Raw genomic sequence first — 17559 nt, 5'->3', positions numbered from 1 at the left:
TCCCTCTTCCCCTCCCTCCACTTGTGTGCATGCACGTGCATGTGCTCTCTCTCTCTCAAATAAATAAATCTTTTAAAAATTTCATTTTTAAGTCCTATACTGTATTATCACATAAGTAAAAAAATTATAATCCACGAATGTTAAAAGGTATGTGTTGTATAAATATTATTTGGCATGTGAAATACAAGGAAAGCTAGTCTGACAATTTCAGACATATTTTCATGTGTTTTATTTGATGTGTTTTAAAATAATTAATATAAGCTGTTTGGTATACTACATTTCAATCCATATATTAATGATCATTAATAGCATTATACTTGTTGTGTTCAGTACAGAATTTTATATGCTTATTTCATGAGATAATGCAAGCTTCTTTGAAATACAACTTTAAAATGATTTTAATAGTGTTTTCCCCTATTAAATATGCTACAAAAATATCTAATTGCAAGGCTTTATATAGGCCATAATTCTATTTATTGCATTTTAACAATGGAACTTTTGCAGACAACTAAATAAGGCCGCAGCCCAAAGTTTCTTGGAATTTCTCCTACACTTTGATTTGCAGCTTTGGCCAAATTCCTGCATAGGTTCAGCATATAACAAGTCACATCTACCCAATGTCCATGCAAATGTTGTAGTACTAACAAGCATGTAGGTTCACATCCTAGGAAAAAAAAAATAAGCCACCTCCTTAATATTTCTTTGGTTGATGAACTGCATGAAGATCATTACTTTGTATTTTAGTATTACAAATTTTAAAAAGTCTTCTATGATATCCTTGTTAAACTGAAGTTCCTGCACAAAGCTGAGTATTTCCTGAATTTAAGGACTACATTGACAACTTGTCCACATGTTGCTATATTTAATGTGAAGATGTTATTGAAGACATTACATTATGTTATATTGTAGTCTATGAATCCCCATGAGAAAAAAAAAATTGTTCTGGTCTGTTAGATCTGTTTACAACCTTAAAGATACTGTCATAATCATGCAATTAAAAGTATCAACTTCTTTATAATGGCTGCCAGAAATTTTAAGTCTTCATTTTGGTCCCACTTCTAGGAGACTCATAGGCTTTTATGTCATTTGTAAACAACAAGATTATATCACTGGCTTCATCTAATCTTTCCTGCTGTAATCATCTCAACTTATTTTTAACTTTATTTTATTTGGTATTCATCTATGAAAACCTTAAATCATTTCTGGAGCAAAGCTGGATATAAATAAATATATATATGAATAGATATATACATCAAATGAAAAAGCAATGATTTTAATGGCTTGAAATGTTTGCCTGGTGAAATTTTAAAGTTGATATTTAAGCATTTATACATTTGGGATATAAAAGAACTGCATCTCTGTTCCTCTAAAATTAACATCATAAAAATACAATGTAAAATAATTAAGAGAATATTGTATTTTAAGAAATTTGAAAAAAACATATAGGTATGCAGAATGCACATGCCTACTCTACAGGTCAGTTCTATAAGCACACCCCACACACACAATCTTTTAAAGTTTTATTCTCCCCAGTACAAGTATTCAGGTCTTATCTCCTTGTCTTCATATACCTCCTGTACCAATTTACTATCAAACCATAATCTACCATAGTTTGTCTTTGTTGTGACCTGAAAACATTTCTCTGTATTTAATATGTTACATTCTATACCACATAGATATCAGATTACTTTAAGACAATGTCAATTTTATATTCACTAATACTGCTTTTATAAATGTGCACATACTGGGTGTTCAATAAATATCTTTCTTTTAAAATGATTCAGATCATAATAATCACCATTCAGTTACCCCACTTTTCCCTTTTGAAACTAAATATTAGACACCCTCAAATTAGTAGCTTCACTTTATCTTTCTCCCCTTACATTGTTGTTGTTGTTGTTGTTTTCTTAAGGGCTGTTAATTACTGTGTGTGTACAGTAACTTTCATGTCTTGGATGTTATTAGCTGTACAAACGTCAAGAACCAGACCTACACACTTCTGAGAATCTTATGGCAGTAAGCACTTAATAAACAGTTTCAGTGATTTCAGAGTTAATCTTTCTCAATTTTGCTCTCTCCCTTGAAATTTAAGCTCCTTGAAGGCAGGAGTTTCACATCATCCATATGTCACCCAGTACCTGCCCCTGCTGTAATTTATATACATACTGCTTTAACAGATAATAGGTGAATTCATGCACTCATATATGAATTGGTAATACATTCTGACATTTGTGATAGAGCTAAGGAATATAGATAAAATCACTAGGAAAGAGCAAGCTGCGATCATGCCAGCATATGAATAGAGAAAAAAGGAAGACTTTAAAAAAAAAAATCAAACTACTTTGATTTAGGCAGTTAATAAATAGCATCCTATATTTTGTCCTAAAAAATGAGTGAACCCATGGTACTGGAAAACACTGATTATTATACATAAGTATAAAGAAATGGGACTAAAAGTACAACAGAAATAAAAAGAGTAAAATTAGAGAGTTACCTTTGTGTGTATCCTTTGACAAATTTAGAAATGGCATATTTTCCAAATTTCTATCTATATGTATATTATTTTGGCTAAATGTTCAGAAGAGAAAAAAATGTGGAATAAAACATTTATTACCTTTCCAAAGGATCCCTGACCAAGAACCTTGAGCAACTCAAACTGTGCAGGATCGGCCTTCTCATATCCTTCCTTAACATGATGAGTAATAGGGATTTCTTTAACAACACCTGCATCCTGTAAAAAGAAATCCAAATAACACTCAAATCCAGTTGCAACATCTAATGATTAGCTCAATTTAGAACCAGAAATCACACCAGAAATTAACTGACTATCGAACCCTTTCACCTTAACACAGAGTTTTATGAGCTACTAGTATATTCACTTCCCTATTTTCTAACACATAGAGATACACCACCACCCCTATTATATAACTGCATGTAAATATAAGCACATAAAATCTATGCTTCAGGATTCCCTTCCAACTAGGTAGTGACAAAAGAAAAACATCAAAAACTAACAGTTTTAAGGCCCTCACTGGAGGGGTGCCTGACCGGCTCAGTCGGTTGAGCATGCAATTCTTAATGTTTGTAGAGCATGTGATTTGATCTCAGGGTCATGAGTTCAAGGCCCACATTGGGTGTAGAGCCTACTTAAAAAACAAAACAAAAGACCCTCCCTGGAGTATGAATTATGAGAATAGAGTAACTAGAGAAAGTCAAGAGACAGATAAAACCTTGTAAATTATAGGGCATGGCAAAATATGTGAGCTTCAAAAGTTCTCTGAAATGGAATTTCAGTAGCCTTTTAAGTAGTGATATATAAATGTTTAAATGTCCAACTAGCTACATCATTGAAAAGAAAAACTGGCTATAGGCAAACAAAATCTGCAAAGCCCAAACACATGTTTCCAGGCCATGACCCTATTTTTATTGAAACTTTGCATATAAATTATATGCCAGATTTCCTACAACCTGGGTCAGGCAGAAAAGAAGCCACCCAGGGAGTGTTCCTGCTTTTTGATGTAGGACTCTATTCAGCTGTGAAGATTATACTCAAGTGAGGTGTAATTCTAGTCCCTAGAGAAGCACAGTAGCTAGGATGAAAAAAACCTCAAATGTATTACATATCACAAAATAACAAGAGCTGGGATATAGTATCTAACATTCTAACTATAGAGGAAATAATTGAGGCCCACAGAGTTGAAGTTCACATGACCACTTAATCACAATGTCTAGAAGTCTTGGTAGCTTTCCAGAACACCATATTAAATTCTGGTCTGGATGGCAAAAAATATTCTCAATCAATTCATGCATTAATTGATTGATTAATAAATAGTGACTATGGCCCAAGTGGGTGTGAGCAGAATCCCAAGTAAACTAGACTTCACGGCAGCTATTAAAATAACTTCCATGTTACACAAATAGTCAAACATTCACTCTCTCATGAGGGTAGGCAAAGGAATTTTAGCTTTAGGTATCTGTAATCACTAATCAGCCAGAAATGACGAATCAGCTCTAAAAGTATGTCCACGGATGTTTGTTTTACATTAAAATAGTATTTCAGCAGACTGCTAAGTAGATATGAGAGTGACTTTCCCAAAAAAAGTCAAAAACTTTTTTTAATGGAAATGCATATGCTTTGTAGCTACCATCCTGGGATTAAAGTACAGCATATCTGTATGCACCTTTGCAATAGAATATGTGTATAACAAAAGCAGTATCACTGTATACTCTTAATATTATGGTTAACTGAGTTTTCACCACATACTATGAATATACTACTGGTCTTCAGAGCATATAATAAAAACACGTATTGGAATTTTTCTCCACCTGAAAGAACACTAGTAGAAGAGTCAGTAGACTAAGTTTTGCTCCTAGCTCTGCCATACATAAGATAAGCAGCCTTGGCCAAATCACAAACTATTCTTCTTCACTGTTCTCACATGACAAACAGGTTATATCAGATGGGTCTTTAAGGTTCTCCACAAGTCTGTGATTCTATGTTGAACACAGTACAGCATTTTTACGTTTAAGTACTTTAGTTTCTGCCATTTAAGATCATCATTATAAACATGGGTCATGATGACATTAGGTTTTTAAAAATGTTCAGAGCTAGGAAAAAACTGTACTCTATTCTAGTTACTATCACCAAGGAAACAACTATACTCTAGTTAGTTTCACCAAACCTAAGAATGTCTTCCAAATGAAAGTGTCTGCCCAATGCCTCTTCTCTTAATTAAAATCCACAGATGCCCGTCTTTCAAAAATATAACATACCTTTCAATTTTTGGCAGCATTACCATAAAAAGTTTCCAACATGAAAATACTACTAGATTAGAAAAGACCACTTTTCCCAGTGGATTGCCCCCATAAAATATTGTTACACTGTGTCCTAATAACTCATTAACTTGTCTTTCTCTCCCACTAGACTGTGAGCTTCCTGAATGCAGGTATTATCACATTCATTTCTGCATTCCTAAGGCTTACCACAATACTTGTTTGATTTTATGGGAGCAGACAGCCATAGAAATTGACGCAATTTCATAAAAAGGGAATGAAGGAAAACTTGTTTTAATTTATATATATATACATATAAATTATGGGCTCCTGGTATATTCACTATATATAGTATATATTATGGTACAATAATACCATACAATACCATACAATAATATTTGTTTTTATTTATTTGGTATTTATTATGGTATAATAATAATTTGGTATTCATTATGGTATAATAATACCATATAATACCATACAATACTTGTTTTAATTTATGTATATATAAATTATTAAATATATATAAATATGTATATATAAATTATGGGCTACTGGTATATTCACTATAATATATAGTATTTATTATTTTTTAGTATAGTTGACATACAATTTACATTACTTTCAGGTGTACAAGGTAGTGATTCAACCATCCTATATGATATCCTATGCTCATCACAAGTGTAGCTACTATCTGTCACCATACAACGCTATTACGATACCAGTGACTATATTCCCTAATGCTGTAGCTCTTATTCCCATGACTTATTCATTCTGTAACTGGAAGCCTGTATCTACCAATTCACTTCATCCATTTTGCCCATCTTCCAGTTTCCCTTCCCTCTGGCAACCATCAGCTTATTCTCAATTGTAAAAAGAAAGATTTTAAAGATAAATTAACTAGTAAAAAAAAAAAAAAACCCTCAAAATTATTTTTAAATGCCTTGAAAAGAAGGAGAAAAATACTTATCCAGAATGATTTTTTTTTAATATATAAAGGAAATAGGGAAACAGGAATTCATTCTGGATAATGGAATTGTGTCAGTTTTGAACAGAACTGACTTTATTTCCAAATTTAATGAAATAAGCATTTTTTTTTCCTTAGAGTGTGAGGAATATAAACATTTTTCCAGATTATTCATGGTCAGTATTTTTATTAGACTGTGTTGTACTCAACATAAATGAAGGGCATAATGACTCCAGAATCTGTACTTTTAAAAAATGCTGATATTAACTTACTGATTGGTCATCTGTCTTCTCTATTAAAAACATATGGTCCTGGGCACCTGGGTGGCTCAGTTGGTTAAGCGACTGCCTTCGGCTCAGGTCATGATCCTGGAGTCCCGGGATCGAGTCCCGCATCGGGCTCCCTGCTGAACAGGGAGCCTGCTTCTCCCTCTGACCCTCCCCCCTCTCATGCTCTCTCTATCTCATTCTCTCTCTCAAATAAATAAATAAAATCTTAAAAAAAAAAACATACGGTCCTAAGCAAACAACTATTATGCATTACATTACTAAATTATGGCCAGTTTGCCTTGAAGTAAACAGTAGTTTACAATGCCCTAGCTGCAAATAAAAATCACTAGTAAAATAAATATTTATTTAATATATATGTTTGAGTCCCACCCTCAAAGATTATGGTTCAGTAGAACTAGGGTGAGACCTAGCATTTTTTAAAACCTCCCCAGATGATTCTGATACATGCTCAGGATTGAACAGTACTATTTAGGTGCTTCTAAGATACAGTTATATAGGTATATAAATATAGATATCTACACAAATACACACACACACATACACACAGCTACTTATTACAGAAGTGTTTTATAATTTGCATGTGCTCTTTTTTTTTTTTTTTTTTTTTTTTACTGCCAAATTATCTGATACTCTCTGTGTCATAATTTCCAATATTGGTCTTTCTTATTTCATCTTCTCCCCAACCCATTCTTGCCTATTGCCTAACATTTCTCAGCTTCTCCAAGGCTATACTTATTGATGTTTACTATTAAAACATTTTTTTGTCAACTGCAGCCCTCCTTCCTTCCTCTACTTCACTTTCTTCTGGTTCTGCAACATTCCAAAGCTTTAGACTGGCAGCATTCTAGCCTGAAATAAGATAGTAATGTACCTATCAGCAATCCATTTGTTTTCTCCTAAGAGTGAATCATCTTCAAAAAATTTTCTCTATCTTGGTATAATAAAGTTGTGATATATTACATAATCTTCCCATATATACCGCCTTTTATCTTTAATTATTCACTCATTCAGAAAAATCAACAGCATTCATGGAGCACATGCTATGTATTAGGCACTGTGCTACCCACTGGGGACACAGAGATAAAATTTGGAGTTGAGGATAACAAATTTTGTCAGATATATCACTTCCCTTAATGAAACAAAAAGGTACACAATATGTTAATGGGATGAACTGTTTCCCCTCAAAATTCATGTGCTGAAGTCTCAACCCCCAGTACCCTGTTCGGAGACAGGGCCTTAAAAAAGGTAATTCAGGTAAAATAAGGTCATTAGGATGGACCCTTATCAAATATGACTGCTGTTCTTACAAGAAGAGGAGATTAAGACATAGATACACACAGAAGAAAAAGCATGTGAAAGCACAGGGAGAAGACAACCATCTACAAGCCAAGGAAAGAGGCCTCAGAAGAAACCAACTTTGCCAACATCTTGATCTTGAACTTCTAGCCTCCAGAATTGTCAGAAAATAAATTTGTTGTTTAAGTTACTTAGTCTGTGGTACCTAGCTATGGCAGCCCTAGCAAACTTATACATAGTACCTGATCATAGTTGATCTCTGTAAAGAAAGTCGCTACTGTGAAATTAAAATCTAATAACTTTGAAATAGGAACCACTGTTCTTTTCAACACCATATGACAAATCTGAGACAAGGATGATTGTGAGTTTGTGGGTTTTTTTGGAATATCATAGTAATTGTTGATAAATATAAAAATTATGAAGGCTCAATCACAACTAAAATAGTATGCTCTGACCTCTACACTCTGTGATCATCTTTTTAATTCAGGGGCCCAACAAGGCTATAACACTGGGAAAATATACTGATAGAGTACAAAACAAACTGCCAAATACACTAATGCTTCAAACTTTTGATTAGCTGATTTGAAATCACCTGTTAATGAGAAAGAGAAGCTGAAGACAATCCATTAGGAAATCATACTATATATTGCTATTATGACTACTTCCTAGGACTATGGTACTGAACATAGATACCTCCAGAAAACAGGTCAAAACAAAATAAGAGGGATGGACCTAGAGAGTATAATGCTAAGTGAAGTAAGTCAGAGAAAGACAAATATCATATGATTTCGCTGATACATAGAATTAAGAAACAAAAGAAATGAGCAAAGGAGAAAAAAGAGAGAGAGAGAGAGAAGGAAGGGGGGAGAGAGAGAGAGAGAGAGAGAGAGAGAGAGAAGCCAAGAAACAGACTCTTAATTATTCAGAATAAACTGGTTATAGGAGGGAAGGTGGTGGGGCATAAGTGAAATAGATAATAGGGATAAAAGAGTGCACTTGTCATGATGAGCACTGGGTGATGTATGGAATTGTTGAATCACTATATTGTACACTTGAAACTAATATAACACTGTATGTTAACTATACTGGAATTAAAATAAAACTGAAAATAAAGAAGAGAAATTTTAAAGCATAATTGTTTGGGTTTTATGTAATAATGCAATATCCATCTGTTCAAACATTTGCTATATTTCTGGGTAGATAGGCCAGTTTGATCACCCAGAAATTCCAAGAGGATTTAGTTGTGGATTTGTTAAAATGTACATGAAAAGATCTGGGAAACAGCTTCATGTACTCTTCTCATGCAGTGAATAATCTAGGGTCATTGAAAATCAAGCTAAGTATCAGCCTACTTTGAAAGAGCGTTAATAGTAATAATAATGTAAATGTCAAGACACAACTAGGGTGAACAAAACACCTCAAATAATGTACATATTGGAAAGTAATTACAGAATATTTAGGTTAGGAAAATAGTATCAATTTGTCCTGACTGAAAACCAAACAAGGGTGGCAAGCTAGTTCCCATGTGGCTTGGATTATTCTATTTACTAGGATCAGCTCTTTAGTTCCCTCATCTATAAAATGGCAATAAAACCGACCCTATCTATTTCAGATCTGGGTGACAGAGTCAACTGAGAATTTTGAAAACCACAAAATGTCTATAAAAATTGAAGTTATTGAATTATTTATACTATTTATCTTTGCATCCCTTGTGGTATAGCATAACTACACCTTCTATTGGTTAGGCATCAATATTTAGATGAACAATAACTGTTTATCAAAGAGTTTTGCATATCTATAGGACAAGGGTTTGAATTTTTTCTTTTGCAGAAATTTTCCCTTTATCACATTATCACTATTTTTATACTGCATTATATTTTTTCAAGTTTTTCTTTAAATTCTAGTTAGTTAACATATATTGTAATACTGGTTTCAGGATTAGAATTTAATGATTCTTCACTTACATATAATACCCAGTGCTCATCACAAGTGCCCTCCTCAATACCCATCACCCATTTAGCCCATTGCCCTGCCCACCTCCCTCCATCAACCTTCAGTTTGTTCTCTATAGTTAAGAGTCTCTTATGATTTGCCTCCATTTTTTTTCTTCCACTTCTATATTCACCTGTTTTGTTTCTTAAATTCCACAGATGAGTGAAATCATATGGTATTTATCTTTCTCTGTTTTCACTTAGCATAATACACTCTACCACCATCAGTGTCATTGCAAATGTCAAGCTTCATTCATTTTATAGCTGAGTAATCTTCAGTGTATATATATACAACATCTTTATTCATTAATCAGTTGATGGACACACAGGTTCTTTCCACAATTTGCCTATTGTTGATAATGCTGCTGTAAACATCGGGGTACATGTGCCCTGCAGAATCAGCATTTCTGTATCTTTTGCATAAATACCTAATAGTGTGATTGCTGGGTCATAAGACAGTTATATTTTTAAATTTTTGAGGAACCTCTGTACTGTTTTCCAGAGTGGCTGCACCAGGTTGCATTCCCACCAACAGTATAGACGGTTGCGCTTTCTCCACATTCTCATCAACATTTGTTTTTTTCCTGTGTTGTTAATTTTAGCCATTCTGACAGGTGTGAGGTGGTATCTCATTGTAGTTTTGATTTGTCTTTCCCTGATGATGAGTGATGTTGAGCAACTTTTCATGTGTCTATTAGACATCTGTATGTCTTTGGAAAAAAGTCTATCCATGTATGTCTTCTGCCCATTTCTTAACTGGATTATTTGCTTTTTGGGTGTTGAGTGTGATAATTTCTTTTTTTTTTTTTTTAAGATTTTATTTATTTATTTGACAGAGAGAGAGAGAGACAGCGAGAGAGGGAACACAAGCAGGGGGAGTGGGAGAGGGAGAAGCAGGCTTCCTGCCGAGCAGGGAGCCCGATGCGGGGCTCGATCCCAGGACCCCGGGATCATGACCTGAGCCGAAGGCAGTTGCTCAACCAACTGAGCCACCCAGGTGCCCCAGAGTGTGATAATTTCTTTATAGATTTTGGATAATAACCCTTTATCAGATATATCATTTGCAAATATCTTCCCCCATTCTGTAGGCTGCCTTTTAGTTTCCTTCACTGTGCAGAAGTTTTATCTTGATGAAGTCCCAATAGTTCATTTTTACTTTTCTTTCCCTTTCCTCAAGAGAAATGTCCAGTAAGAAGCTGATACAGCTAATGTCAAAGAGGTTACTGCCTGTGTTCTTCTTCAGGATTTTTGTGGTATCCTGTCTCACATTAAGGTCTTTCATCTTTCATAAATTTTGAATTTATTTTTTGTATGGTGTAAGAAAGTAGTATAGTTTCATTCTTCTGAATGTGGCTGTCCAGTTTTCCCAACACAATTTGTTGAAGAGACTGTCTTTTTCCCATTGGATATTCTTTCCTGCTTTGTCGAAGATTAATTGACCATATAGTTGTGGGTGCACTTCTGGGTTTTCTGTTCTGTTCCATTGATCTATGTGTCTTTTTTTGTCCCAGTACCAGACAGTCTTGATGATGACAGATTTGTAATATAGCTTGAAGTCAGGCATTGTGATGTCCCAGCTTTGGTTTTCTTTCTCAACATTCCTCTGGCTATTCAGGGGCTTTTCCTGTTCCATACAAATTTCAAGATTGTCTGTTTCAGCTCTGTGAAAAATCCTGGTGGTATTTTGATAGGGATTGTATTAAATGTGTAGATTGCTTTGGGTAGTATAGACATTTTAACAATGTTTGTTCTTCCAATGAATGAGCATGGAATGTCTTTCCATTTCTTTGTGTCATCTTCAATTTTTTCATTAGAGTTTTATGGTTTTCAGAGTACCTTTCTTTTACCTCTTTGGTTAGGTTTATTCTTTGGTATCTTATGGTTTTTGGTGCAATTGTAAATGAGATCAATTCCTTGATTTCTCTTTCTGCTTCTTCATTATTGGTGTATAGAAATGCAAATGTACTTGATTTTCTATCCTGTGACTTTGATGAATTCATATATCAGTTCTAACAATTTTTTGATGGAGTCTTGGGGGTTTTCTACATAAAGTATTGTCATCTGCAAAGAGTGGAAGTTTGACTTTTCCTTGCTGATTTGAATGCCTTTTATTCCTTTTTGTTGTCTGATTGCTGAGGCTAGGACTTCCAGTACTATGTTAAATAACAATGGTGAGAGTGGACATCCTAGTGTTGTTCCTGACCGTAGTGGAAATGCTCTCAGTTTTTCACCACTGACAATGATATTACCTGTGTGTCTTTAATATATGGCCTTTAGGACGTTGAGGTATATTACCTATTCCCCTACTTCATTGAAGTTTTTTATCAAGAATGAATGCTATATTTTATCAAATGCTTTTTTCTGTATCTATTGAGAGGATCATATGGTTCTTGTCCTTTCTTTTATTAATGTGGTGTATCACATTGATTGATTTGTGAATACTGAACCACCTTGCAGCCAGATATAGATACCACTTGATTGCAGCAAATAATTCTTTTAATGTACTGTTAGATTCAATTTGTGAGTATCTTGTTCAGAATTTTTGCATCCATGTACATCAGGGATATTGTCCTATAAATCCCTTTAGTGGGATCTTTGCCTAGTTTTGGAATCAAGGTAATGCTGGTCTCAAAGAAAGAGTTTGGGAGTTTCCTGCAGGGCTGGTTTAGTGGTCATGAACTCCTTTAGTTTTTATCTGGGAAACTGTTTATATTTCCTTCTTTTCTGAATGGCAGCCTTGCTGGATAAAGTATTCTCGGCTGCATATATAATTTTTTCCCATTCAGCATGTTGAATCTATCATGCTACTCTCTCCTGGCCTGCCATGTTTCTGTGGAGAGATCTGCTGCTAACCTTATTTGTCTTCCCTTGTAAGTTGGGGACGTCTTTTTTGTCTAGTTCCTTTTAGGGTTTTACCTTTATCGCTGTATTTTGCAAATTTAACTATGATATATCTTAGTGTTAGTTTGTTTTGTTGATTTTGATGGGAGTTCTCTGTGCCTCTGGATTGGGATATCTGTTTCCTTCCCAAGATTAGGGAAGTTTTCAGCTCTAATTTCCTCAAATAAACCTTCTGCCCATTTTTCACTCTTCTTCTTCTGGGCCTCCTATGATATGAATGTTATTATGCTTCATATAGTTGCTGAGTTCCCTAAGTGTACATTAGTGATCCAATATTTTTCTTTCCCTCTTCTTTTCAGCTTCATTATTTTCCACAATTTTATCTTCTTTATCACTTATTTGTTCTTCTGATTGTTCCCTACTTGTGGTCATTATATCCAGTCAGTTTCACATCTCCATTATACCTTTTTTGTTTTTGTTTTTTTGTGTTTTTTTGGCTAGACTAGGTTTTAGGTCTTTTATCTCTGTGGTGAGGGACTCCTGGTGTTTTTCTCTAGCCAAGCTAGTATCCTTCTGACTGTTGTTTTAAATTCTGGTTCAGGCATATTACTTATATCTGTTTTGATGAGATCCCTATCCTTGACTTCTTGTTCTTTCTTTTGGGATGAATTCCTCCATTTTGACATTTTGTGTAGCTCTCTGTCTTCTCTGTGTTAGGAAAGTCTGTTACGTTTCCTGCTCCTGAGAGTAATGGCTATATTAAGAAGAGGTCGTATACTGTCCAGGACCTGGTTCTTCGGGAATTGTTTCTGGTGTATGCTGTGTGCACTCTGCTGTTGTGTTTTGGCTGCTCTTTTCCTCAGGTCATTCCCCTGCAAAGTTTCTCCTTGTCTGCAGTGGGGAGTGCTTGGACCTCGTCCACTGTGTAGCAAGTTTAAAACAGGTGTGTTTTAGTCTACTTGTTAAAAGAGGCTAGATCCTATTTCTCCTAGAGCTACAGCTTTGCAGCTCTCTGTGGTCAGTAGACTTGGTGCAATGGGGCAGTTTGTGCTGGTCATCTGGGGGTGGGGCCTGCTGATGCTCTGAGTCACAGGGACACTTGCCCCACTGTAACCAAGAAAAAAAAAAAAAGCACCTGGTGTAAGTGGGCAAGCTTCCACCCTGGGCATTGTGCTGCTCACTAAAGTACATCCTTGCTGATGGGCAGGGGTAAAAATTTTATCAGCCGACTCTCATCCCTGAAGAGGGGATTTCATGCCCACAGCTATTCAGGAAGCCCTCTCAGAAGAGCAAACAATCTCCCCTAGTTTGTCCCAGGCATCCCTCAGATCCCTATCTTTACCATCTGTGTCTGAGCCTTCTGCACACCAAGTGGCACAAAGCACCTGTGTTTTATCTCAGGCATGCCAGCTGGGTTTCAAAACTTCAAATTTTAGGGACATGGCACTGCATGGACCCATGCTGATCTTCTGGAGGATCGTCTCACTGAACTGTGGCTGGTGGGGTTTTTTTCCAGAAGGTCAGTCACAGGAACATGTAGGGGCTTAGAGTTTATGGTAAAGCACAGAAAAAAGCCAGCATCCAGGTTAGCTGCCCTCAGTAGGTGTCTCTGTTCCTATACTAATGAACAGACCAGCTCAATGGTGCCCCCGGACTCCTCTGTCCCTGGAGAGGCAGTGACACCTCTCCTAAATGCATTCAAAGAATGGGAACTGTCCCTCCTAGTGTGACTCAGAGGATCCTCAGACCACACTGTCCACTATTGGGCCTCTCCTCTCCTTCTCCACAGGAGCACCTCTATGCCCACCAGGCTCCACACTGGTGATGGCATAGACTTCTAAAACTTCAGACTTAGAGCTCTACTGCTTGTAAAATTTCTGATAATCAGCCCCTCTTGTTTTCCCCATCAATTGTTTCGGGGGAGTGTTTTTTTAAGCAATGCCCTGCATTTGTGTTCTTTCTCTTTCTCTCTCTCTCTCTCTCTCTCTCTCTCTCTTTCCCCTCTCCTTGATCAGGACCCCTTCCTTCTGTAGCACCATGATTCTTTTCTCCCCCAAATCACATCTCCACATTTCATACCCTCCACAATGTGGCCTCTTTTCTCTTTCTAGTTGTGCAGATTATTTTCTCAGCCCTCAGATCGATTTCCTGGATGTTCAGAATGATTTGATATTTATCTATCTGTGTTCAGGGATGAGGCAAGCATAGGGTCCCCCTACTACTCTGCCACCTTAACTTCCAAGGGTTCAAATTTTTTTTTAAAAATTCTAAATGAATAAAAAGCAGAAGTAAGGACCAACTTTGCAAGGGAAGAAAAATATTGAAGCACAGCAAGGATAAATGTCCAGAATGGAAGGAGAAGTAAAGGAAGGAAAAATCCACCCTATGAGAAGCAGGCACCCCAACTTAAGGGACTTCCTACATATAGCTACACATGAGTTTAAGTAAAACACACTTGTAATAGAATATTTCTTAAAGGATTATTAAGACAGACATATGTCAAGAGTGGTTTCTAAAATTAGATATGTAGGGCTTAAAAATATCAGTAAATCAGTTTTTTATGTACATTTTCAGTTAAATGTAACCTTTATATTTCTGGGTAATAAAAATATATATCAATTTAGAGACTAAACATGCTACTGATGTTGTACTAATGTAGTGAACAAAAATCTAATAGTTCACTGATTCTTCTTTTGAAATTCCTAAAACATCGGTAGCGTTAAAAATATGTATTTTATTTGAGGTAGTAATAGTCATTCCATACAAACTTTAAAAGTAAATATGAATGGATTCTAAACTACCAATATAAGACATCTCTACTTATTTTGAGAACATAAAATAATCAATTCATGTCAGTAATCTACTAAAGAAGAATCATAACATCTTTTTTTTTCTAACCTGGACATTGTTGGGAGAAATAGGGGACTAGGTGGTGAAATATGATATCATATATCTCTTATCACTGACCTGTTACTTAATGATTACCAAATATGAACACTGTCTTGAGAAATGGAAAAAATCATTATTACTAATCTGGATATATTAAAATTATACTAACTATAATTTAGCTTTGTTAATCATAAGCTAGATGTATCTATCTACTTATATCTATATCTATATCAAGAGTGTGGGAAACAATTTACTTCATTTTGCCTGTTTTACCTGAAGAAAAGTGATCAGATGATCATGAAATTTCAAAGCTACGATAAGTGATATAAAGTAGATTAGCTGTCTAAATCAGTCAATAACAAAACAGCATCAGGCAAAATAGGCAATTCCCAAGTTCAAATTTAAAGAATATTGCTTAAAGAATCTATGCACCACAGAGCAATCTCTACAACTCTCCACTATCTAAAAATAAATAAATAAATAAAAACAGCCAACCACAAAAAAACACAGCTCCCAGCATCACACTGGAATAGGCAACCACAGCCCCCAAAATCCTATATATGAAAACATTAAAGAAAGAGATAAATTTATACAGTTAGTGTTTATCATCACTCATATAATTTAAATGACACCAATGAGTACCTAAACCATCACACAGCAAATGTACTTTAAGTTCAGATAACACAGGCTATAAACTAAATCAAATTCTGGGGCACCTGGGTGGCTCAGTTGGTTAAGCGTCTGCCTTTGGCTCAGGTCATGATCCCAGGGTCCTGGGATCCAGCCCCTCATTGGGCTCCCTGCTCAGCAGGGAGCCTGCTTTTCCCTCTCCCTCTACCTGCCGTTCCCTGTGCTTGTGTGCACGTTCTCTCTCTCTCTCGCTGTCTCAAATAAATAAAAATCTTAAAAAAAAAAAACCCTAAATCAAATCCTTACAAGTGATTCTAGGTCCCTTGTTCTCCAAAACTTCAGATTTCCCTTTCTTTTTTTTTTTTTTAAAGATTTTATTTATTTATTTGAGAGAGAGAATGAGAGAGAGAGAGAGAGCACAAGAGGGGGGAGCGGGAGAGGGAGAAGCAGACTTCCCGCTGAGCGGGGAGCCTGATGCGGGACTCGATCCCGGGACTCCAGGATCATGACCTGAGCCGAAGGCAGTCGCTTAACCAACTGAGCCACCCAGGCGCCCCAGATTTCCCTTTCTACCCACTGAAGGTGACTTGACTAATTTAGATGACATTAGCATCAATCATTATATATTTTTACTGTCTTTCCATAAAAAGTATATTTCCTGATTCTTTTTTTTTTAAATTGGAAAGGTAAATATTTGACAATAACCCTATATATATACATCTATGTGTTTATGTTGGCTACACATGTACATATGTGCACATGCACACACATACATTTTTTCTGCCTCCTATGGTGTGGGGCATAGTATTTCCCTGTTAATTTATTAATTCTCAAATATACCCTTCCCCACTGCCTTTTGTATTTTCCTACACTTCATCTTTTATAAACTAGTAACATAAATACTATGCCTCTTAGTACATATGATCTGTAGAGAAAGCTTTAGATGATTTTATTTTTTTTTATTTTTTTTAAAGATTTTATTTATTTATTTGACAGAGAGAGACACAGCGAGAGAGGGAACACAAGTAGGGCGAGTGGGAGGAGAAGCAGGCTTCCCACTGAGCAGAGAGCCCGATGTGGGGCTCGATCCCAGGACCCTGGGATCATGGCCTGAGCCAAAGGCAGACACTTAACGACTGAGCCACTCAGGTGCCCCGAGAAAGCTTTAGATGATTTTAATAGAAGCTTACACTTAATTATACTCAAAATTAACATGTTATTTATATTAAGTAAATTGCAAAAGAAATAATGATAACATTTTATCTGTTAATCAGAACTAAGATTATTGTTACATCATCACAACCTGCAGAGATAGTGAATTTTTACATATATTTCAAAGAAGAATCTTGGACAAACCCAACTTAAATATCTCTGCTGGTTCTATCTGAAAAAGTCCTCTTATAACACAGTTTCAAGGGGAAAAAGATATCAAGGTTGATTTTATCTGTAACTAAATAAGAGAAGGATGATGCCTTTCTTATTTTCCACTTCTTTGAGTCTACACAATACACAGATGACTTAACATGAGGAGAACTATGACATAAGTCTCACTTCTGCTACTTGTAACTTTGATGATCTAGTATAAATCAGAACATCTGCAGGTCTCAACAGACTTAACTAAACAATGGGATTATTACAAAATATTGTCTCTAATACTCTTTCTAGCTTTAACAATCCATAATCCCACCCCCAAAAAACTATTGAAATGATAATCATAAAATAACAAAATAAATGTGGATGAACATCTTAGGCAGACCCTTCTTAAAATCTTAAGAACACTCTTCTGTAAAACAAGATCTTGTACAACAAGGATCAAGTACATAGGCCTGACACAGAATGGCCCAATAGCTAAATGGTCTTTTTTTTTATTTTATTATGTTAT

The 17559-nt window shown here is 35.6% G+C and overlaps 1 protein-coding gene across 3 annotated transcripts in view; it reads right to left on the bottom strand.

Annotated features, from left to right (window-relative positions):
* LOC118528854 (ribosomal protein S6 kinase alpha-6) overlaps positions 1–17559 on the bottom strand; it is a 201712-nt gene that overhangs the window by 118746 nt on the left and 65407 nt on the right. For all 3 annotated transcript variants that reach the window (XM_078065436.1, XM_078065437.1, XM_078065438.1), the window contains exon 3: positions 2615–2731. In XM_078065436.1, coding sequence (XP_077921562.1) covers positions 2615–2731 — 117 coding nt within the window. The remainder of the gene's footprint in view (positions 1–2614; positions 2732–17559) is intronic.

This window comes from Halichoerus grypus, chromosome X, assembly GCF_964656455.1.
Source record: "Halichoerus grypus chromosome X, mHalGry1.hap1.1, whole genome shotgun sequence".
Taxonomy (NCBI): domain Eukaryota; kingdom Metazoa; phylum Chordata; class Mammalia; order Carnivora; family Phocidae; genus Halichoerus; species Halichoerus grypus.
This window is presented reverse-complemented; position numbering and strand designations above follow the sequence as displayed.